Source organism: Bos javanicus, chromosome 11 (assembly GCF_032452875.1).
Source record: "Bos javanicus breed banteng chromosome 11, ARS-OSU_banteng_1.0, whole genome shotgun sequence".
NCBI lineage: Eukaryota > Metazoa > Chordata > Mammalia > Artiodactyla > Bovidae > Bos > Bos javanicus.
The window spans coordinates 22,082,461-22,100,373 of NC_083878.1; the positions used below are offsets into that span (position 1 = coordinate 22,082,461).

At 42.9% G+C, this 17,913-nt stretch overlaps 1 protein-coding gene across 2 annotated transcripts in view; it reads left to right on the top strand.

The window, feature by feature from the left end:
- TMEM178A (transmembrane protein 178A) overlaps positions 1-17,913 on the top strand; it is a 286,152-nt gene that overhangs the window by 219,627 nt on the left and 48,612 nt on the right. The window contains exon 1 of one of the 2 annotated variants that reach the window (XM_061432151.1): positions 7,730-8,235. The exons of the other annotated variant lie outside the window; for it this stretch is intronic. Coding sequence (XP_061288135.1) covers positions 7,836-8,235 — 400 coding nt within the window. The 5' untranslated portion in view covers positions 7,730-7,835. Of the gene's footprint in view, positions 1-7,729; positions 8,236-17,913 lie in introns of those variants that run through there. 2 annotated transcript variants of the gene reach the window in all.

A 17,913-nucleotide genomic window follows, 5' to 3' on the forward strand; every position in this document is an offset into this window, starting at 1 on the left:
ATTTGAGTGGTATCATTTGCATATCTGCAATTGTTGATGTTTCTCCCACCTGTCTTGATTTCAGCTTGTGACTCATCCAGCCCAGCACTACATATACTACCTCTCAATATATACAAGTTAATAATATAAGTATACATAGGAAGGGGTGGGAGGGGCTAGAAAAATTCCATCACTAAGAACCCACTGCCACCTGGTAACTATATTTTCATTAAAGGAGAACTGAAAAAATAAACTCTCTCAAATGACAAAGCAATTTAGTGGTCCTGGAAGAAAACATGAACAAGCCTTTTCCAAACTTAGTAATGCCAAACCAGTGCTGTGTCAGTACACATAATATTATAGAGAGTGATAGGTTATATCCAACCCACCCCTGTTTGCCCATTCTTTGCTTCCTTTTAAAGCTACCTTGGTTTTTAAAAAAATATACATCTACTTGTCTATGCCAGGTCTTCCTTGCGGCTCATGGGATCTTTAGTTGTGGCATATGGGATCTACTTCCCTGATCAGGGATGCTCCCTGCATTAGGAGCTCTGAGTCTTAGCCACTGTATGGATGTGAGAGTTGGACTGTGAGGAAAGCTGAGTGCTGAAGAATTGATGCTTTTGAACTGTGGTGTTGGAGAAGACTCTTGAGAGTCCTTTGGACTGCAAGGAGATCCAACCAGTCCATCCTAAAGGAGATCAGTCCTGGGTGTTCATTGGAAGGACTGATGCTAAAGCTGAAACTCCAGTACTTTGGCCACCTCATGCGAAGAGTTGACTCATTGGAAAAGACTCTGATGCTGGGAGGGATTGGGGGCACGAGTAGAAGGGGATGACAGAGGATGAGATGGCTGGATGGCATCATCAACTTGATAGACATGAGTTTGGGTAAACTCCGGGAGCTGGTGATGGACAGGGAGGCCTGGCGTGCTGTGATTCGTGGGGTTGCAAAGAGTCAGACACGACTGAGTGACTGAACTGACTGACTGACTCTGCATAGAAGTGAAAAAGCAGGGTGACAATATACAGCCTTGATGTACTACTTTCCCAATTTTGAACCAGTCCACTGTTCCATGTCTGGTTCTAACTGTTGCTACTTGACCTGCATACAGGTTTCTCAGGAGGCAGGTAATGTGGTATGGTATTCCCATCTCTTCAAGAATTTTCCACAGTTTGGAAATGGCAACCCACTCCAATATTCTTGCTTGGAAAATCCCATGGACAGAGGAGCCTGGCAGGCTACAGTTCATGGGGTTGCAAAGAGTCAGACACAACTGAAGCGACTTAGTGCACACACAGTCAAAGGCTAACATGCCCCAAATAGACTTCTTTATTTCCTTCTCAAGAACATCAGACACCTCAATACATGATACCACCATGCAAACACTCAAACCAGAAGTGTCAGCCTGGTTCTTGATTTCACCTTTTCTTCATCTAGACTCCCAGTAATTATGTGAGTTCAACCTTGACCCACTTTTCTTCCTCCACTGCTGTGTCTTTAGTCTAAGTACTAACATCCCTTGTCTGAACTACTGCAATAGCCTACTTTCCCTGGTTTCCCTGCTTTCATACTTGCCATCCCCAGCCCCAATTCATTTCCCACTTAATGATGTTTACAATATGAATCAGGGAATTCCCTGGTGGCATAATAGCTAAGGCTCCACGCTCCCAAAGCAGGGGGCCAGGGTTTGATCTCTGGTCAGGGAACTGATCCTGTGTGCCACAACCGAAGATCCCTTCTGCCAAAACTAAGAGCTGGCATAGCCAAACCAGTGAATTTACTAAATATTTTTTTTTTAAGAAAGAAGAAAAGGATTGATTACATATACCTATAGGTCCAATATTGCCCATGGGCCCCCAATTTAAAAATAATAATAAATACAATTAAAATAAAATATAAATCAATTTGGGCTCCTCCCCTCCTTGAAACTCTCCAAAGATTTTCTTTTGACTGAAGACCAAACTCCGTAGAATGCCCTTCAAGGCTATGCATGAACTGGCAGTTGGCTAACTTTGCAACTGAATCTCATACCCGTCACTGCCTCACTCACTGCTCTTTAGCTACAGGGCTGTCTTTCCAGTTCCTCAGTGATTACAGAGCCCTTTCATGCCTCAGGACCTTTGCACTGGCAGTTCCCTCTCCTTGGAACGCTCTCTCCCTGACCCACAAGTGCTCACTACATGTTAACTGAACAAGCGAGAAGAGTATGGATAGATTGCCTCTCCTACAAGAATAAGATGAATAATAACATGAAAAAAAGTATGTCATTAATAACTTGTTCAGCTATTAGTATTTATGACATTTAAGCGATATGGGCTTAGTATGATTAGGCTATGGGTTTTCCGAAGCATGTTTCAGGGAGGAGTGGGAGGAAACATATTTAGCATGTGTTAACGATGACTCATTAATCCTGAGAGGTAGCTGCTGATATCCCTGTTTTTCAGAATTTGTGTGGCTCGGTGAGGTTAGGTAACTGGCTAAGGATGAGTGGGTAAGAAGCAGTGGGTCTGGAATTTCTAGGTGGTCTGAGTTTCGTGCTTGTGTGTTCCCTGAGTCCTGGTGCTTTTGGGTGGGTAAAACTCAGAGAAGAGATTCGAGGTAAAAAGGAGAGACACCTGGAGACACTAGCTTTTTTTGTTCACCTGGACAGCATCTCTAGCTGCTGTGATCAGAGAGACTAGGTATCTCTGCCTTGGTTGTCAATACGGCCTGAGTGAGCTGAACTAGCCCTCAACATAGAAACCCAGTATCCATACACACAGATAAGGCAGGGAATACAGTTAGGTATGGCAATTAATGAGCCACCATCTGCTAAAACATCACACTCTGAGTGGGACTTAACATGGTTATGGGTTTCTTTGAACGTGGTTTTTTTTTTTTTTTTCTTCCCCACCATATGTGCTTAAAGGCTTTAAAAAGGAAACAGCTTAATCCAGGAATGTGAAAAAGAATGGTGACATTCCGTGGTGTGTCAGTGAAATGAGAAATTTATCAGGCACCATCTATTTTGGGGCTTTGTGGTATTTTCTGGTTCCAGACTTCCAGTTAGTGATAAAATGGCAAGAAGAATTGCCACATGTGTGGGGTAGGTAGAGAGGAGCACCATAGTAGGTGCTCCTTCTAAAATTTACTTTTGGCTTTGCCCTGGACTCAACTGACACATATACAGAAAATACCCTGTTTCCTCCAAGGCCTCTCTGAGATAGCCTGTATTCCACTTGGCTTAACCATGTTCTTCCCACTGAAAATGGATCTGTGCCAGATTTCCCTATCTGTCTGTGTTGAATATTGTTTGCACCTTCATGATAGCACTCAGTCCAAGCATCTCTCTTTATAGCCTCTTGCGTTTCTCTCTTCCTCCTCCTCCACTAACCTAAAGCTCCCTGAGGGCACAGGCCATGCTTTTCATCATTTCAGCATCATTTAGTACAACCCAGCAAAATAACTTACATTGGGGGTGCTCAATAAATGTTGAATTAAAATAAAATTGTTACAGGGGAACAGTTTAGAATGATGACATTAATGTAAGATACCTCAATTATTTACAGAAATGACATATTGTAGGTCAACAACATATTGAGTCTATCTTTACATTAAATGCTGGAAAAATGTCTGATAGTACCAAGAATAAACCCCTACTCTTTATGAAAGCCAGTGTGTGATTTTGGTTAAACTTCACATTTTAAAATCTGTGGAATCGAAACATTTGAAATGAGGAAAGATGTTACTTTTGGTCTCAGCACTGGGGCAAAAGGGCCTTTTAGAAGATTCATGGTTATAGCATGGTTAACTTAGCATGGGTATGTCAATAAATCATTGCCATAGCTCTGTGATGATTGGGTCTCTCTCTCTCCCTGTGTGTGTGTGTGTGTGTGTGTGTGTGTGTGTATACATTTTTGTAAGAAAATTTAAGAACTTCCTGACTATATAGAGAAATGCAATGAATGTCATAAAGCACCTAGATATTATGATAAGTGTGAGAAGGCAAAAGTGTTTTGTTTTCTAAATATTTAAAGATAGCCAACACATCAGTTGGTATATTTAAATGCTATGGGAATATTGACAGTAACAAAGAAGGCTCTAGAGTAAGATAAAGGATATTTCTTTTTAACTTAGAAAGGAGAGTTGGACACTGAAGGATGAAAGTCACGAAGACAACACTGGAGGAAGATGCATTGGGCAACAGTGTCCAGGATAACTTCAGGAAGAGCTGCCCACGAACCCAGATGTCCTGGAATTATGGGAGCCAAGGAGGGAGCTGGAAGAATAATCCAGATGTGAATGATAGAGTCATAGTGTTAGCAAGAGGTAGAAATGTAGAGAAGAGACTGGCTAGAAAGATATTTCAAAGGAAGAATCCCTACCACTTTGTGGGTATGATAGAAAATTCTAAAATATCTACTGATCTGTCAACACCAGAAAGAGGGATAAGTGAGGAGGTGCAGTTGAGCCATAGGGGAAATATAAGAACTGACCTTTGAACGTACTGAGTTTCACAACACAGTGAGATGCCCAGGTGGAAATTCTCTAGCTCTGTCCCTGTCACTTTAGGGTACTGTTACTCTCCAAGGGAGATACTGGTAATGTCAAATCTGGAGATGGAAAAGGGAAATTTAAGACAAGTGAAGAACAAGCTAAGTTGGAAAGCACTGTGGGCACAGCACTGCCACAGCCAAGACATGCCTTGGTGTTCTGGTTGGATATTTGATCTCCCATCATTTTGACTCCCTGCCAGGCTAAATGCTCTCCTAAATCAGCTGTATTCTGGCTTAGGCTTCTGGGGAGGGTAGGCTTTTCCTGGTCTGCAACTACTTAGCTTGTATTCAGGAATTAGAAGATGTCAACGTTATGATTTAAAGATGTAGAAAAATATTCTTCTTTTACAGTGGCCTCAAATATGGAAGCCTCCAAATCTGTCAGGCAGATATATAAATCAGAATTATATTGTGGCCACAATGCCAATCTTTTATCTAGTCCTTCTGGCAAAGTTTAACACATCCTTTGAGAACTTACTCAGAAGTTACTACCTCTAAGTAACCTTCCTGACTCCCCCAGGCAGTTAGTCCTTTCATTGGCCACATTACCACACACTTTGTTCTGATTTCTATACTACAGGGCATAGAAAAAGCTCTATGTCTCTCTCACTACTAGTCTGGGAGCATCCAGAAGATGGGAACCATCGATTCATCTTTGTATTTCCCACTCCCCCAGCAGAGTGGATGACAGTTCATTGTTGGAAATATCCAAAAGAGAAATTTTAAGAACATAGATGGAGCGATACTCAGTTACTATAGCAAAACCTGTGTTCACATCATATGTCACATTCCCGCTGATGCTGTTAATGCTGCACCAGGAGAAGCAGTGCTCTCATTACATGCTGCTGGCCCATATTTGTAATGTGTGACATTTTTTATGAAGTACTGTCAAGGGTAATCCATCATATAGTAACCTTTGGATTATATGCTGAGACTGGTCTTAAACACAGACATAAATGAACTTCAAGGATAATGCTGTTTTCAGAGAAGGGTATGATCAAAGGGTTCTGGCTAAGAAAATAAAGCAGAACATTATTTTCTTTTAAGTTAAACAGAAGTGCCTGAGAAAGAGTTTTCCTTCTGTTGGCTCCAGTTGGGGACATGGTTATTGTGTGAAGATAATCAGGTGACTCTGAAATGTGGCAGAATATTTATTTGTTGGAGTACATCAGGATTTGTAAAGGGAGTGAAGAGTTGCTTAAGGTTTGACTATCCTTGGGAGTTGCAAGGTTTGTAATATCTTGATCTCAAGAGGCATTTTCAAAAAATAAAAGGACATATGACAACTAGAGTGAGTTTCAGATATCAGCTGTGGGTTCACAGTGAAAGATATTCTTTCTGTGTATCCATAAAGATCGAGGATTTTACACATATTATAGAGTATAAATAAAAGCAAGCTTCTAAGACTCATCATTTTTTTGTGTAAATCCAGATAAGACTCCTCTGATGAGCTTAGCATTTCCTGTTAAGGAAAAGCTTATAGGTGAGAGGAACACTAAAATTATAATTCTTTGTCTTTCTTAATTAGACTGAAGCTCACCATAGATCTTGCTGAGACAATCCAAGTAATAATTCACATTGTCAGGTCAGCAGAAATAGGCAGGGGGTGCCCAATATGACTGAAAGATTTGCTCCAATGATCTATCTGTGAAGGGAGGTACACAGTCTTCATGGGCAATATACCCTCTGAAGATGCTGAGTACAAACAACAATGAAAACAAATCTCAGAAAGATTCTTATACCACCTTTACAGATGTCATTTCAGAGGAAATATATAAATAATATTCATACCAACTGATGTGGGGCACTAATTAATAAGTCCCATTAAATCATGGAGTAATGACATTTAGCATCTAATGAATGCCTCATCATCTTTTGATCATTAATATAGCAAAAGAATACAAAACTTGGTATCCTTGGGCTCCCGCAGCATGGTTTTCTGTCTGTGATGTGGCCTCCTGGGCATTAAGTGGCAGGAGGGTATTGCTCCTCTATCATCAGATTCCACACAACACAGAGATTAACTCTTTCAGGACCCTGAGTCCTAAGGTTTCCTCATTTTAGAAAATGTGAATCTGCCTGCTTTTCTCAATTAATACCTCTGAGTGCCCTAGAAAACAGAAGCAAGCTGAGATGTTGACTTTGGTGTATAGTATTGCTACGCTGTTGACCCTCCTAGCCCATCTAAGTTGCACAGGAGGAAAAAAAAAAATTCCCTTTATTTATTACTAAGGACTTTCTTTATTTAAGGACAAGAATCACCTCACAGACCAGGTGCCATTGCAAGGGCTTATTGATCACTATAGACTAGTAGAAATTCCAGGAGGCCGTCATTCCAGCGGGAGTTGGAGGTGGTCGACGAAAAAGAAGTCCATCTCTGAGCAGGCTGGAGTGGGAGAAAAATCTCTGGCCATTGGTCCATCGCTCTAGTGACACTCGGTGTCTTTTCTTTCAGAAGAGGGTCTGGAGCGGACAGAGCGCTGAGAGGTTGCCGTGGGGGAGGGAGAGGGAAAGCGGGGGATGGCAGGGTGACAGAGCCGCCCAGGGGTCTGAGAGGCTGCGTTCTTCGAGAAGGGAGAAAGGGTCTTCTGCTTCCGCTCCAGATCGAGATTCCTGAGTTAAGTATCACCGTGCAGCCCGACCCAGATGGGATTCGCTTCTGGTTACAAAACGGGACACTGATCAACATCAACTTGGACAAGTGACAAGACTGAGTCTGATGTGGGTGGATGTCTTTTCAGGTCGTCGGAGGGGAGAGGACGGCTGAGCGCTCGTGGGTAGCTGGGGAGAAGCGTCGCGGCCAGGGCAGGGACAGAAAGGGACAAGAGCGGGGAGACAGGGACGAAGAAGAGGGAGGACGAGTTGAAGAAAAGTAGGGGCAAAGTAGGGACTGGGTGAAGGGGAGAGAGGAGGAGACAAGGGAAAAGTGAGGGCGAGGAGAGGGATTCGGAAAGGAAGAGGAGTCGCGGGAGGGCAGGGCGGAAGGATTGATCGATCAGGCGGTGTGGACAGTTAGGGGTGAGAAGGGTGGGGGGCTCCGAGAGGGAGGGGAAGGGGCTGCGGGAGCGGCGGTGAAAGCGGGGTTGGGGGCAGCGAGAAAGTGCTCGAGGCTCGGGGTGGCGCGGAGCGGCGGGCCCGGGAGGAGGCGGGCGCGCGGTCGGAGGGAGCCGAGGAGGGAGCGCGCCGGGCCGGGAGCCGGAGGCCGCGGGCGGCAGGGGGCAGGTGGGGGAGCGCGGGAGAGAGAGCGGAGCGAGCCGAGGCCAAGTGCATTGTGTCTGGCGGCGGCGCGCGGGCCCACTGGCGGCGGGGCGAGCAGCCATGGAGCCGCGGGCGCTCGTCACGGCGCTCAGCCTCGGCCTCAGCCTCTGCTCCCTGGGGCTGCTGGTCACGGCCATCTTCACCGACCACTGGTACGAGACCGACCCCCGGCGCCACAAGGAGAGCTGCGAGCGCAGCCGTGCGGGCGCCGACCCCCCGGACCAGAAGAACCGCCTGATGCCGCTGTCGCACCTGCCGCTGCGGGACTCGCCCCCACTGGGGCGCCGGCTGCTCCCGGGCGGCCCAGGGCGCGCCGATCCCGAGTCTTGGCGCTCGCTGCTGGGGCTCGGCGGGCTGGACGCCGAGTGCGGCCGGCCACTCTTTGCCACCTACTCGGGCCTCTGGAGGAAGTGCTACTTCCTGGGCATCGACCGGGACATCGACACCCTCATCCTGAAAGGTGAGCGCCGGGCGCGCCCTGCGCCCCAGGCGCCCGCTCGCGGAGCGCAGCTCGTGGCTCCCCAGGGGCTCCGGTCCCCACGGCCGCCTCCCCGCCGCGTCCCCGGCACACTCTTTCGTCTTCCCCGCCGCCTCCTTTCTTTATCCGTCTCCCTTTCTTTCTCCCGTCCCTCCCTTCTCTCTGGCTCTTCTTTCCCCGACTCTTCTTTCCTCTTCATCCTCTTCCTTTCCCTCTCTTCCCTCAAGTCCCTTCAGCCCTTCACCTCAGTCTCCTTTCCTTCCTCGACCTCCTTCCTCCCCCTCTTCTCCTCTCTCTCGTCCTTCGCTGTCTTTGTACACCTGCCCGACTTGGAATGCATGTGTCGATTGCCGCTGGCGAGGAAGGGAACCCTCAAAAAGACCCGACCTTGCCCAGCTGGACTCCTTCCCTCAAGTTGTGCTTTCCTTTTAGAAATACCTTTGGAAGAAAAGTGGTGCAAATCTCAGAAGAGGAGGAAAGGGCTTTATTCTTGTCCTGCTTTAATGTTGGTAGCAGACGGGACTGATGTGGTCATGCCAGTCTGACCGGCTAATGGGGAGCTCAGGAGGCTGGAGGAACCTTCCTCTAAACCCTGAAGTGCGGGGTTCCTTTGGGTTAGACCTCAGACGACAGTAATGCCCTGGTGGAGGCAGCTGAGTGCAGCTAGGACATCGACTGTTTTGCAGCCTTCCTCCTAATGACTGGGCACACCATCCTCAGTTCAGGGCGAGCAGAGTGGAAAACCTGCCCAAGCGTTTTAAAGTAGAGCTTTTTGTATTTGCACACAGAGTCTCTACAGAATCACCCTCTCAGATTTTGATACCTTGTTAGGCTGTTTTGTTGCTGTTTTGTTATTTGACACTGAGTTGTAGAACATCAGTTTGCTCTTTGAAGTCTAGAGGATACCTGGCTCCCATGCGTGTTGGATCCATTGAATTTATTTATTTATTTATTTTTTGTAATCTCGTTCAGTGTGACAGTCCTATTGCTGAAGCTTTCTTCTAGCTGTCAGAGCTTGACCCTTATGATAAATTCTTTTTCTCTGAGACGAAAAAAACCAAAAAACAAAAAACACCCTACGTTCTTCCCTGGAACTCATTATTGCAAAAGAAAAAAGAAGACGTATAAAATCGGTACATCTACATTTTTAGTAGCCATTCAGGAAAGCAAAGAAGCAGATTTGTGTTGAATTCTGGTTTGGAATGGAATTACATAGAAAGGAGGGAGTTAATAACATATTGGCCTCAGAGTCTTCTTAGTTGGCGTATTCCTCATTTCTCAAACATGTCAACTTCCTCCTTCCCATGGCTAGCTCAGCTGGGGACTGCCATCTGAAATCTGTGTGTGGTGGAAGGACTCCAGTGCTTTGGGGAGCAGGGAGCAGATACAATAACCTTCTTTTGGAAACTGCGCTTTATTCTTTCCTCTCCTACCTCACATCCAAATCTGGTTTCTCCTCATGAAGATGCTGCATAATTAATGTTGATAGTAGCAAAGTACATGAGCAAACTGTAAAAGCTCAAAGTGGAAGCTCAGTTATGGAATGCTCATTTAGGCAAGGCAGTTTTGAAAGCTAAGCAGTGAAGTCTGTCTTTGGGAATGAACAACAGAGCTGCATTTCCTTCCACTCTTCCTGTGCCTAGGGTATTTGATTGCATGTAAATTGGATATGTAATAATGCCTGAAACAGCAGGGTAGAGTTCATTCAATCCAAGGGCAGGAGAGTATGCCCCTCAGGACTCTTGCACATTCCCCACCTCCTCATCCGCCCTGGCTAGCTGAGGTGTTCAGCTCCTGGGAAGTTCAGAATCCAATAATCCTAGAGGCTGAAGGGACTTTAGACGTCATTCAGTCCAACCTCCCACCTATTGTTTGAAATCCCTTCTACATCTTTCTGGCATGGTTGTCCACCCTAGCACTTCCATAAGATGGAACTTGTGTACTAGTTCAAGAATTACAGTTTTCTCATCATAAACACAAGTTTAGATTAAAATGATCTCAGCTTTGTAATATTGATGGTGTTTAGCTAATTCCTTGTGTGGAATACTAAAGAGTTCTAGGTTGTCATCAGAAGACCTGGGCTCCATTGTTGCCCATACCACTAAATCTCATTGTTTCCTCCAACAAGTCCAGGCCTCCTTGGTCTTCAGTTTTCTTGTTCCTTGTAGGAAGGCTCAGTATCTTTTAGGGGACTTTTTTTGTAGTTCTGAAATCTGTCATTGTTGTACTAATAGCAATGTAAATTTAGCTTCCTAGGAAGTTAACGAGCTGCCATTATTAAGACATGAAGAGTTTGGAGAAATGACATTCAGTACATTGTAGGATCATAATTTGTTATTTGGGAGATGGCCAAAAGGGCCTGCAATACTTTCAATATTGCTCCCCATCTACCTTGGGCTACTTACATAACTCTTTCGGATCTCAGATTTATCATCTGTGAAATGAATGGGTGAAATGAATAGCTTTAAAATTCTGTGATTCCAAGAATAGTTTGAACAGATGATTTTTGACACCTCTATTAGGTAAACATTACTTTTGTTTTGGTATTTGATTTGGTATTTGGTATTTGGTATTTGTACAGGTATTTAGGAAAATTGTCAAACTCTGAATGTCACCCTTTCATTGTGACTCTAGTTTACTTTTAGCCCAGAGTGACCCTTGAAGGTCTAGATTAGACCTCCAACCAGGACCTTCAGTCAGAGTGGAGGTAAAGTTATTGATAAACCCATTAAGGACCAAGACTAGAACTCGATGCTACTGTCTTAGGCTGAGGAAGGACCAGTCCCCAACACAATTTGAATATAGATTTTCCAGCACCAAGTCCTCTTACTATATTGACTAATCCACATTTTACTATCTTGCCCACTGGGATAACATGGGAACTTACAAATGCTATAGAGATATTAAGTTTGCACTGCATTATAGAAATAAATGCCCATCAAAACCCTGTTATTTCGTCAGTTAATATTAGGAAGATTTCAGCTACACATGTGAGAGTTCTTTTGTATTTGAGTTGTCAGTTGACTAACTGTTCCTTGTAGATCCTTCTTGCAGCTAACTCTTGTTGCTAACAAAGCTTTGCTGTTCAAAGTAAAGACAGATTCTGGTAAGTTTGCAAATTAATCATCGTCCATCCAGCAGCAGGAGGGCTAGAACAGTTAAAGAAGCCTTGTGGTAGAAACTTGAAAGAATGGGTTTAAAGAGGAGGGCCTCAGGCCCCTCTGTGCCCCTGGGAATACCACATTGGAAAGAAGCCTTTATGTATAAAAGAAAGCCAGGAAGGCAGGTGGCATGAATTGTGTACAGAGCCCAGGAAATGAGAGGAGGTGACCTAAAGATAGATTCTTTTTTTCCACCATTCACCCAATTTATTTACTTTATAAACATGTATTGAATGTCAGGTATTGTTCTATGTATAGACAATTTGACTTCCTTCGTGGCTGAGCTGGTAAAGAATCTGCCTGCAATGCAGGAGACCTGGGTTCAATCCCTGGATTGGGAAGATCCCCTGGAGGAGGGAATGGCTACCCACTTCAGAATTCTGGCCTGGAGAATTCCATGGACTGTATAGTCCCTGGCGTCGCAAAGAGTTGGACACTGCTGAGTGACTTTCACTTTCACTTCAAAAAATAGAAAATACAGAAGTGAAAAAAATGGATAAAAACACCTGCCCCGATGGAGTTGCTATCAAGTACTGTAGTTATTTTCTAGTAGGTTATAGAATAACTACTTTTAGTAGGCTGTGGGATAAACACTTTGGGCAGGCTGCTAGCACTGGTAGGTAAATGACACACAGTACACTGCAAAGTGATGGAGAGCCGGAGCCTTCGGGTGACACCCAGGCATTCTGTTCCCAGTGCAATTCTTATGTTTAAACTACTTGATGAACAGTAAAATAGAAGGACAGATGGAAAGAGACTCAGTTGGAAACATTCTATAATGCTTCTTTCAGTTACTGAAAACACTGACTTTAATAAATAAACACTGATGAGTCTTGTGAATACATTATATGGAACTTTGGAGAAATTAATTTTGAGTAGGGATTAGTCATTGAAATGATATCAAAAGTGCCAACTGTTCTTACTAGCCTTAAGTTTAATTGAAAAAAATTTTTAATTAAAAATTTTCATTAAAAACAATCCACACTACTTTTCAAATATATGTTCCTTGTTTATGTAAACTGAATCCTAATATTATATATTGCCTGCAATAAACAAAAGGGAAATGAATGTGGTAGTGTTCTGTTTTTATGAAGTTAAGAATGATAGAATTTTAGAAATATGAAGATTACGATTCTGTAGTCATATTGTTCACTTGTATAAATCATTTGGGATTGAATTCTTAAAACTTGAAATAGAATATGTCCTTGTGGTTTCAGAAGCATTTTTCCTTTAATGAGATAAACAGAGATATCAAAGACAGTGGGACATAAATACTTTGTCATTTTACTCTCTGCAAGAAAGAGAAAGTAGGAGGATTGGTAGGCATTTATTGGGTCTCTTCCTCACTCTGCTAATGATTTATCTGTTTTCCCTGTTGGCTTATTTTCCATGAAATTAATAGTCTGTACAGGACCCACCAAGTTCTACCTGACAGAAAAATAGATTGATGATTTTCTCCAGCTCATTTGTAGACCAAAGTATCATTTGTGTTAGAATAATTATCTCCCAAGAGCAGATGTATCTGGGAAATCTGGGAGGCGAGCACTGTTTCTCCTTCCTGACCCATTAGTTTACACATTGTTCTCGGACCTTCTCTTGGACCAGAAGATGCTGCTGGCAAAGGGATTCTTCAGTTTTGGGGGTGCTGGGGATATCATTAAGACTTCCTTTTTCTCTCTCTATTTCTCAAGGCAGTGGTCTCTGAAACTGTTTTAAACCCCACTCTATGTAATTTATATTTTTTTATTTAAAAATTAGATACAGGAACTGTACTTACATGGGCTTCCCAGATGATGCAGTGGTAAAGAATCTGCCTGCCAAGGCAGGAGCTGCAGGAGACATGGGTTTGATTCCTGGGTGGGGAAAATCTCTTGGAGGAGGAAATGGCAACCTACTTCAGTATTCTTGCCGAGATAATCCAATGGACAGAGGCACCTGGCCGACTACAGTGCAAGGGGTCGCAAAGAGTCAAACGTGACTGAGCATTTGAGTATGCTTGCACACTCTGTTCACTTTCCACTTTCATGCATTGGAGAAGGAAATGGCAACCCACTCCGGTGTTTTTGCCTGGAGAATCCCAGGGACAAGGGAGCCTGGTGGGCTGCCATCTATGGGATCACACAGAGTCGGACACGACTGAAGTGACTTAGCAGCAGCAGCACACTCTGTACTGAAATATATTGGCTTGTCCAAAAATTTCATTTGTTTTTTTGTACACTTGTGTGGAAAACCAAACAAACTTCATCATGAAACATGAATGAACACAAACTTTGAAGGGATGGGGTAATATTAATAAATAGAAAAAAGTTTATCTATGTTCCGGGGGGTACATGAGAGGACTGCTTATGTACCGCCTGGCATATCCCCCTTTCTCTTGGAAGACTGCTTCTCTCATTGCCCATCAGCAAAGCCCGGGTTTCTTGTGTGGGCAGAAGATGGATCGTTCCTTTACTATCGTGCCTGACCTCTGTGGTGGGTCTCCCAGCACCATTGTATCACATATTCATCGTGCACAGGCGAGAGAAGAAGATGCATTTTATTTCTGTATCATTTCCGACATGAAACAGTATTACCTGTGACTTTATGATTAAACAAGTGCTAGCTCATATTACACAGCTCTTAATGACTAGATTTGTAGATTTGTGCTGCAGTGTCTTGGGGCTGAACATACCTGAGTGTGATATCCTATGCTTCAACACATCCTATTGATAACACTCCTGAAAGTTATCTTGCATAGAAATTAAATTCTCACTTGCCTCTCTGATATCAAAAAACGACATTTGCTTCTATTCTTTCCATCTGCACAGAGAAGTCACCTTTTAATAGTGATTCATAAACACAAAAGTGGATGGTGCTTTAAGTGGTTTGTGATCAAAATTGCAAGAGTCAATGACATTTGTATCTACCGTGTCTCGTGGATTACATTTAGCAATGACCTTGAGGGGAACAACAGAAGAGTTTTTTGCTATGCCATAGAACATTCACATCCAATCATACTAGAGTTGGCTGTGATTTTTTTTCTTAGCTCCTGATTTCTCTTCAAAGCTCAGAAAGAGCCCTTAAACCCCATCAGGCAGACTACTCATAATTCCAAGTGTTCTTGATTGCAAGAGAAGATAGCTTTTGTTGGGGGAGCATCCGGGAGTTACATTTCATTGAGGGAGTAACTGAGACGCCCAGTGTCAGTGGTAAATGGGAAACGATGGTGAGTGGCCACATTGAAGGAATTTAGGCTGGTCCTAGGATTTTCCCAACAGTTACCAAGAACGAACCCTCCTTTCCTCTTTGAGTACACCTGCAGTGCAGTATACCCCAGGTAACTGAGCTGTGACCTCTGCCAGCTTACAAGCAAGCTGTAACATCAGGTTGGCAGTGTCCTTAAGCCCATCTTTCTTGTGTCCATCTTATCTTTCAGAGAGATTCCATTGTCCTTCTTTGATAATTATGTGACTGACTGTCTGAGGCCTATTTTCCTGTATTATTTTCTGGTTAAAAGAGTAGAAATAATCTGATTTGGTCATCCCCTTCACTTCCCTGTCCCTTGCAGAAGCAACTGGTGAGATGGAAGGAAAAAGTTGAAAACAACTAAGCTGGAGGTTTGGCAAATAGTACAAGTAGTAAATGTGTCTCCTTTGGAGTAAAACATTAGCTCAGTAATTTGGGGGCAATTCAGACAAGATCATCTTAACCCTGTAGACTTGCTTTAAGTGTAACAAATTAGTTTTTTCTACAATTTATATATATATATATATATATATATATGTATGTATTTTAAAAATAGCATACCATTACTATTGTCTAAAGCTTTGCACAACTGGTTGTAAAGATTTTTATCAAAATAAAGGCATCTGACAGTAGAAAATGGACTTTATCTTCAAAACCTGGTAAAACTGATGCTGGTTTATTTATTTATTTTTCACTTTCTTATAGTGCTTCCCTGCGGTTAAAAGTGATTGCAGTGATTAATCTGTTTTATTGCAAGTTTTAACTAAAAGGAGGTAACTGAACTTCTTGGAGCCCGAGAGAGTCCGCATCAGCCATCACGAAGCTGACAGCCTTTGTTTGCTGTAGAGTACCAGGAAACTCCAGGCTGCACTCCATCTTTCTTGTAACTCAGCCAGATAAGCTGATTGCAGACCAAACAATAATGTCATGGGGACACCCATCAGGAAATGCATTAGCAAGTGAAAAAAGGGGAACAATACACACCATATTTCAGTTTTCGTTATCTTGACTGACTGAAGACACACTGAATTATTTCTACAACTTGCTGGATGTCCCCCAGTGTTCAGACTTTTAAGTGTTTTGTTCATGGAAAAAAAAATCAATCAACTCATTTCTCCTCTAAGGACCAAAAGGATGTTATCTGTTCCCTTCTGGTTCCACCAGGTTGTTTAATACCATACAGGTAGACAGGGAAGTGATTCCAGAAATATGTGAGAAATTTTGAATGTATAGATAATCCAGAAGGCTTTAGTGTCCCTTTAAATAGGTCCCTCAACTGTAAATCAACACTGATGCTTCCATCTGCCATGCCAGAGAACACTGACATATATTCTTAGGGTCTTTAACTGGCAAGATTGAGAGAGTGAGGGTGGGGGTAGGGGTAGGAGGCTGTATGTGACTTGGATCTCTTTTGCCTATATTTTAGGGAATTTTTATTTGGTGTGGGGGATGTAAGCATTTGCTTCATTCAGAAATCAGTCAGCAAATGTTACTGAGTGTTGAAAAGAAATGCTTTTGAAAATAAGAGGCTGCTTAGTGAAACACATGGGTGCTGTGTCCTCCTTGCCCTGTGAGGTTTTGCTGTCTCTAAGGACACCCTCAGTAGTGAGGAAGAGGGTCTGAGGGGGTGGGCTGGGGCTTTTGGTTAATTTGAGTTTGAATGCCGTTCCTTATGTTCTCACAGTTTTGAAAACTCCTTACAGTAATGTTTATAGTTGTCATGGAATTTTTAGCATGGGCATCCCATTAAATGGTATTTAAGGAAGTTATCCTGAAAAACAACAGAATTGATCACTTGTCATGGAATTGAAAGATTATGAAACTGATCATCAGAGCAGCAATTTGACTCAGCAGAAGATAAACTGTAGGAGAGGAGAAACTAAAAATACAATGGCCAAGGGCAGTAATGGAGTCTTTGTCAAAGTTCAGTATTTGCTTCATGCCACTAATACTTAGTCACTTATTCCCGGGGGTTTGATCCTTAGCATCTAGGGATCCTTAGCATTTTAGTTTGATCCTTAGCATTTTAGGGAAACTTTGATGTTCAGACAATGAAAATGTTGTTTGAAACAAGCTAAAACTAACAAATACTAGAGAAAGAAAGAGCTAGGCTGAATTCAAGTGGCAGAAGAAGCGACAGTGACTGCCGATAAGAACGTTTCTGAAAAATATTGTCTTTTTGTTCAGTTTTTTGAAAGAAACAAAACCAAAAAGGCACAAGGAAATCGCTTACTATTCAGCAGTAGAAGATAGAATCCAGCCAGAAATGTCTGCTGAAGAAGCATCAAAGTCATGTATTTCTTTCCTTTTTTTCTCAAGGGTTACGTTTTGTTTCTGAAAGAAACTCAAATTGGTTGGAGGAAAATGGGTAAGCACATGTTGAATTAAAGATTCATAGAGTTGAAAGGAACTTTGAGCTGTGATCCTCACCCAGTTTTTTTACTATGATGCCGTGATAGAGAATTTTCTTGTGCGCTGCACACTTCTGCCCATTACATGTAATTCCTGGCACACCAGCTCTAACTCTCTGTTTTTTGCTCAGAAAGTGTTTTTAGAATGTCTGTGAAGGAGGGAATGTTGTTATCAGCAAAATCTCAAATAAGTTTTAATTTATAAAATAGACTCTAGCTTTTGCACGGGGGAGGTCCTTTGATCTTATGTAGAAGAAACTTAGAGAAAGCAGTCTGATTGGCTGTGGGAGTGGAGGCTTTATCCGGTTTGTGTATTTTTTAGGAGTGAGGCTTGTACAGGAAGCTGATGGATACAGTGAGCATGTGCACTTCAATCTCCCAAAGTCGTCCCCAGGCACCGTCTCTGATTTGGAAATTGGGAACTTTATTAAGAACTCATTACCTGTTAGTCTTCTGAACCCATCCCAACACACTTGATTTGAGAAAGTTAAAAACAAAATGACAGGAGGAATCATAAAAGGTCATAGTTTTGTTTGCCCTCCAAGTGTAACAGAGTTATTGAAATAAATCTGTCTGAGAGACCCTGAGAGGCATTAAACAGAGTTCACTATTCAGTAAACCCATATACAGATGATTCTGCAGTCACATTTGAATAGGCCATGGAGGAAATTGAATGTTCCTTACTAATATGCCCCAGATTTTCATTTTGGAAATTTGTGGCATGGGTGTTTTTTACAGCATGTTTTTATTTTTTCAATTATCACACGGTTCTTGTTTTAGCACTCTTCCTGTTCTATTTGTAGGTTAAAATGGCAGACCTATTCCTCCCCCATCCCCTGGCTAAGTATTGTCCCATATATGTA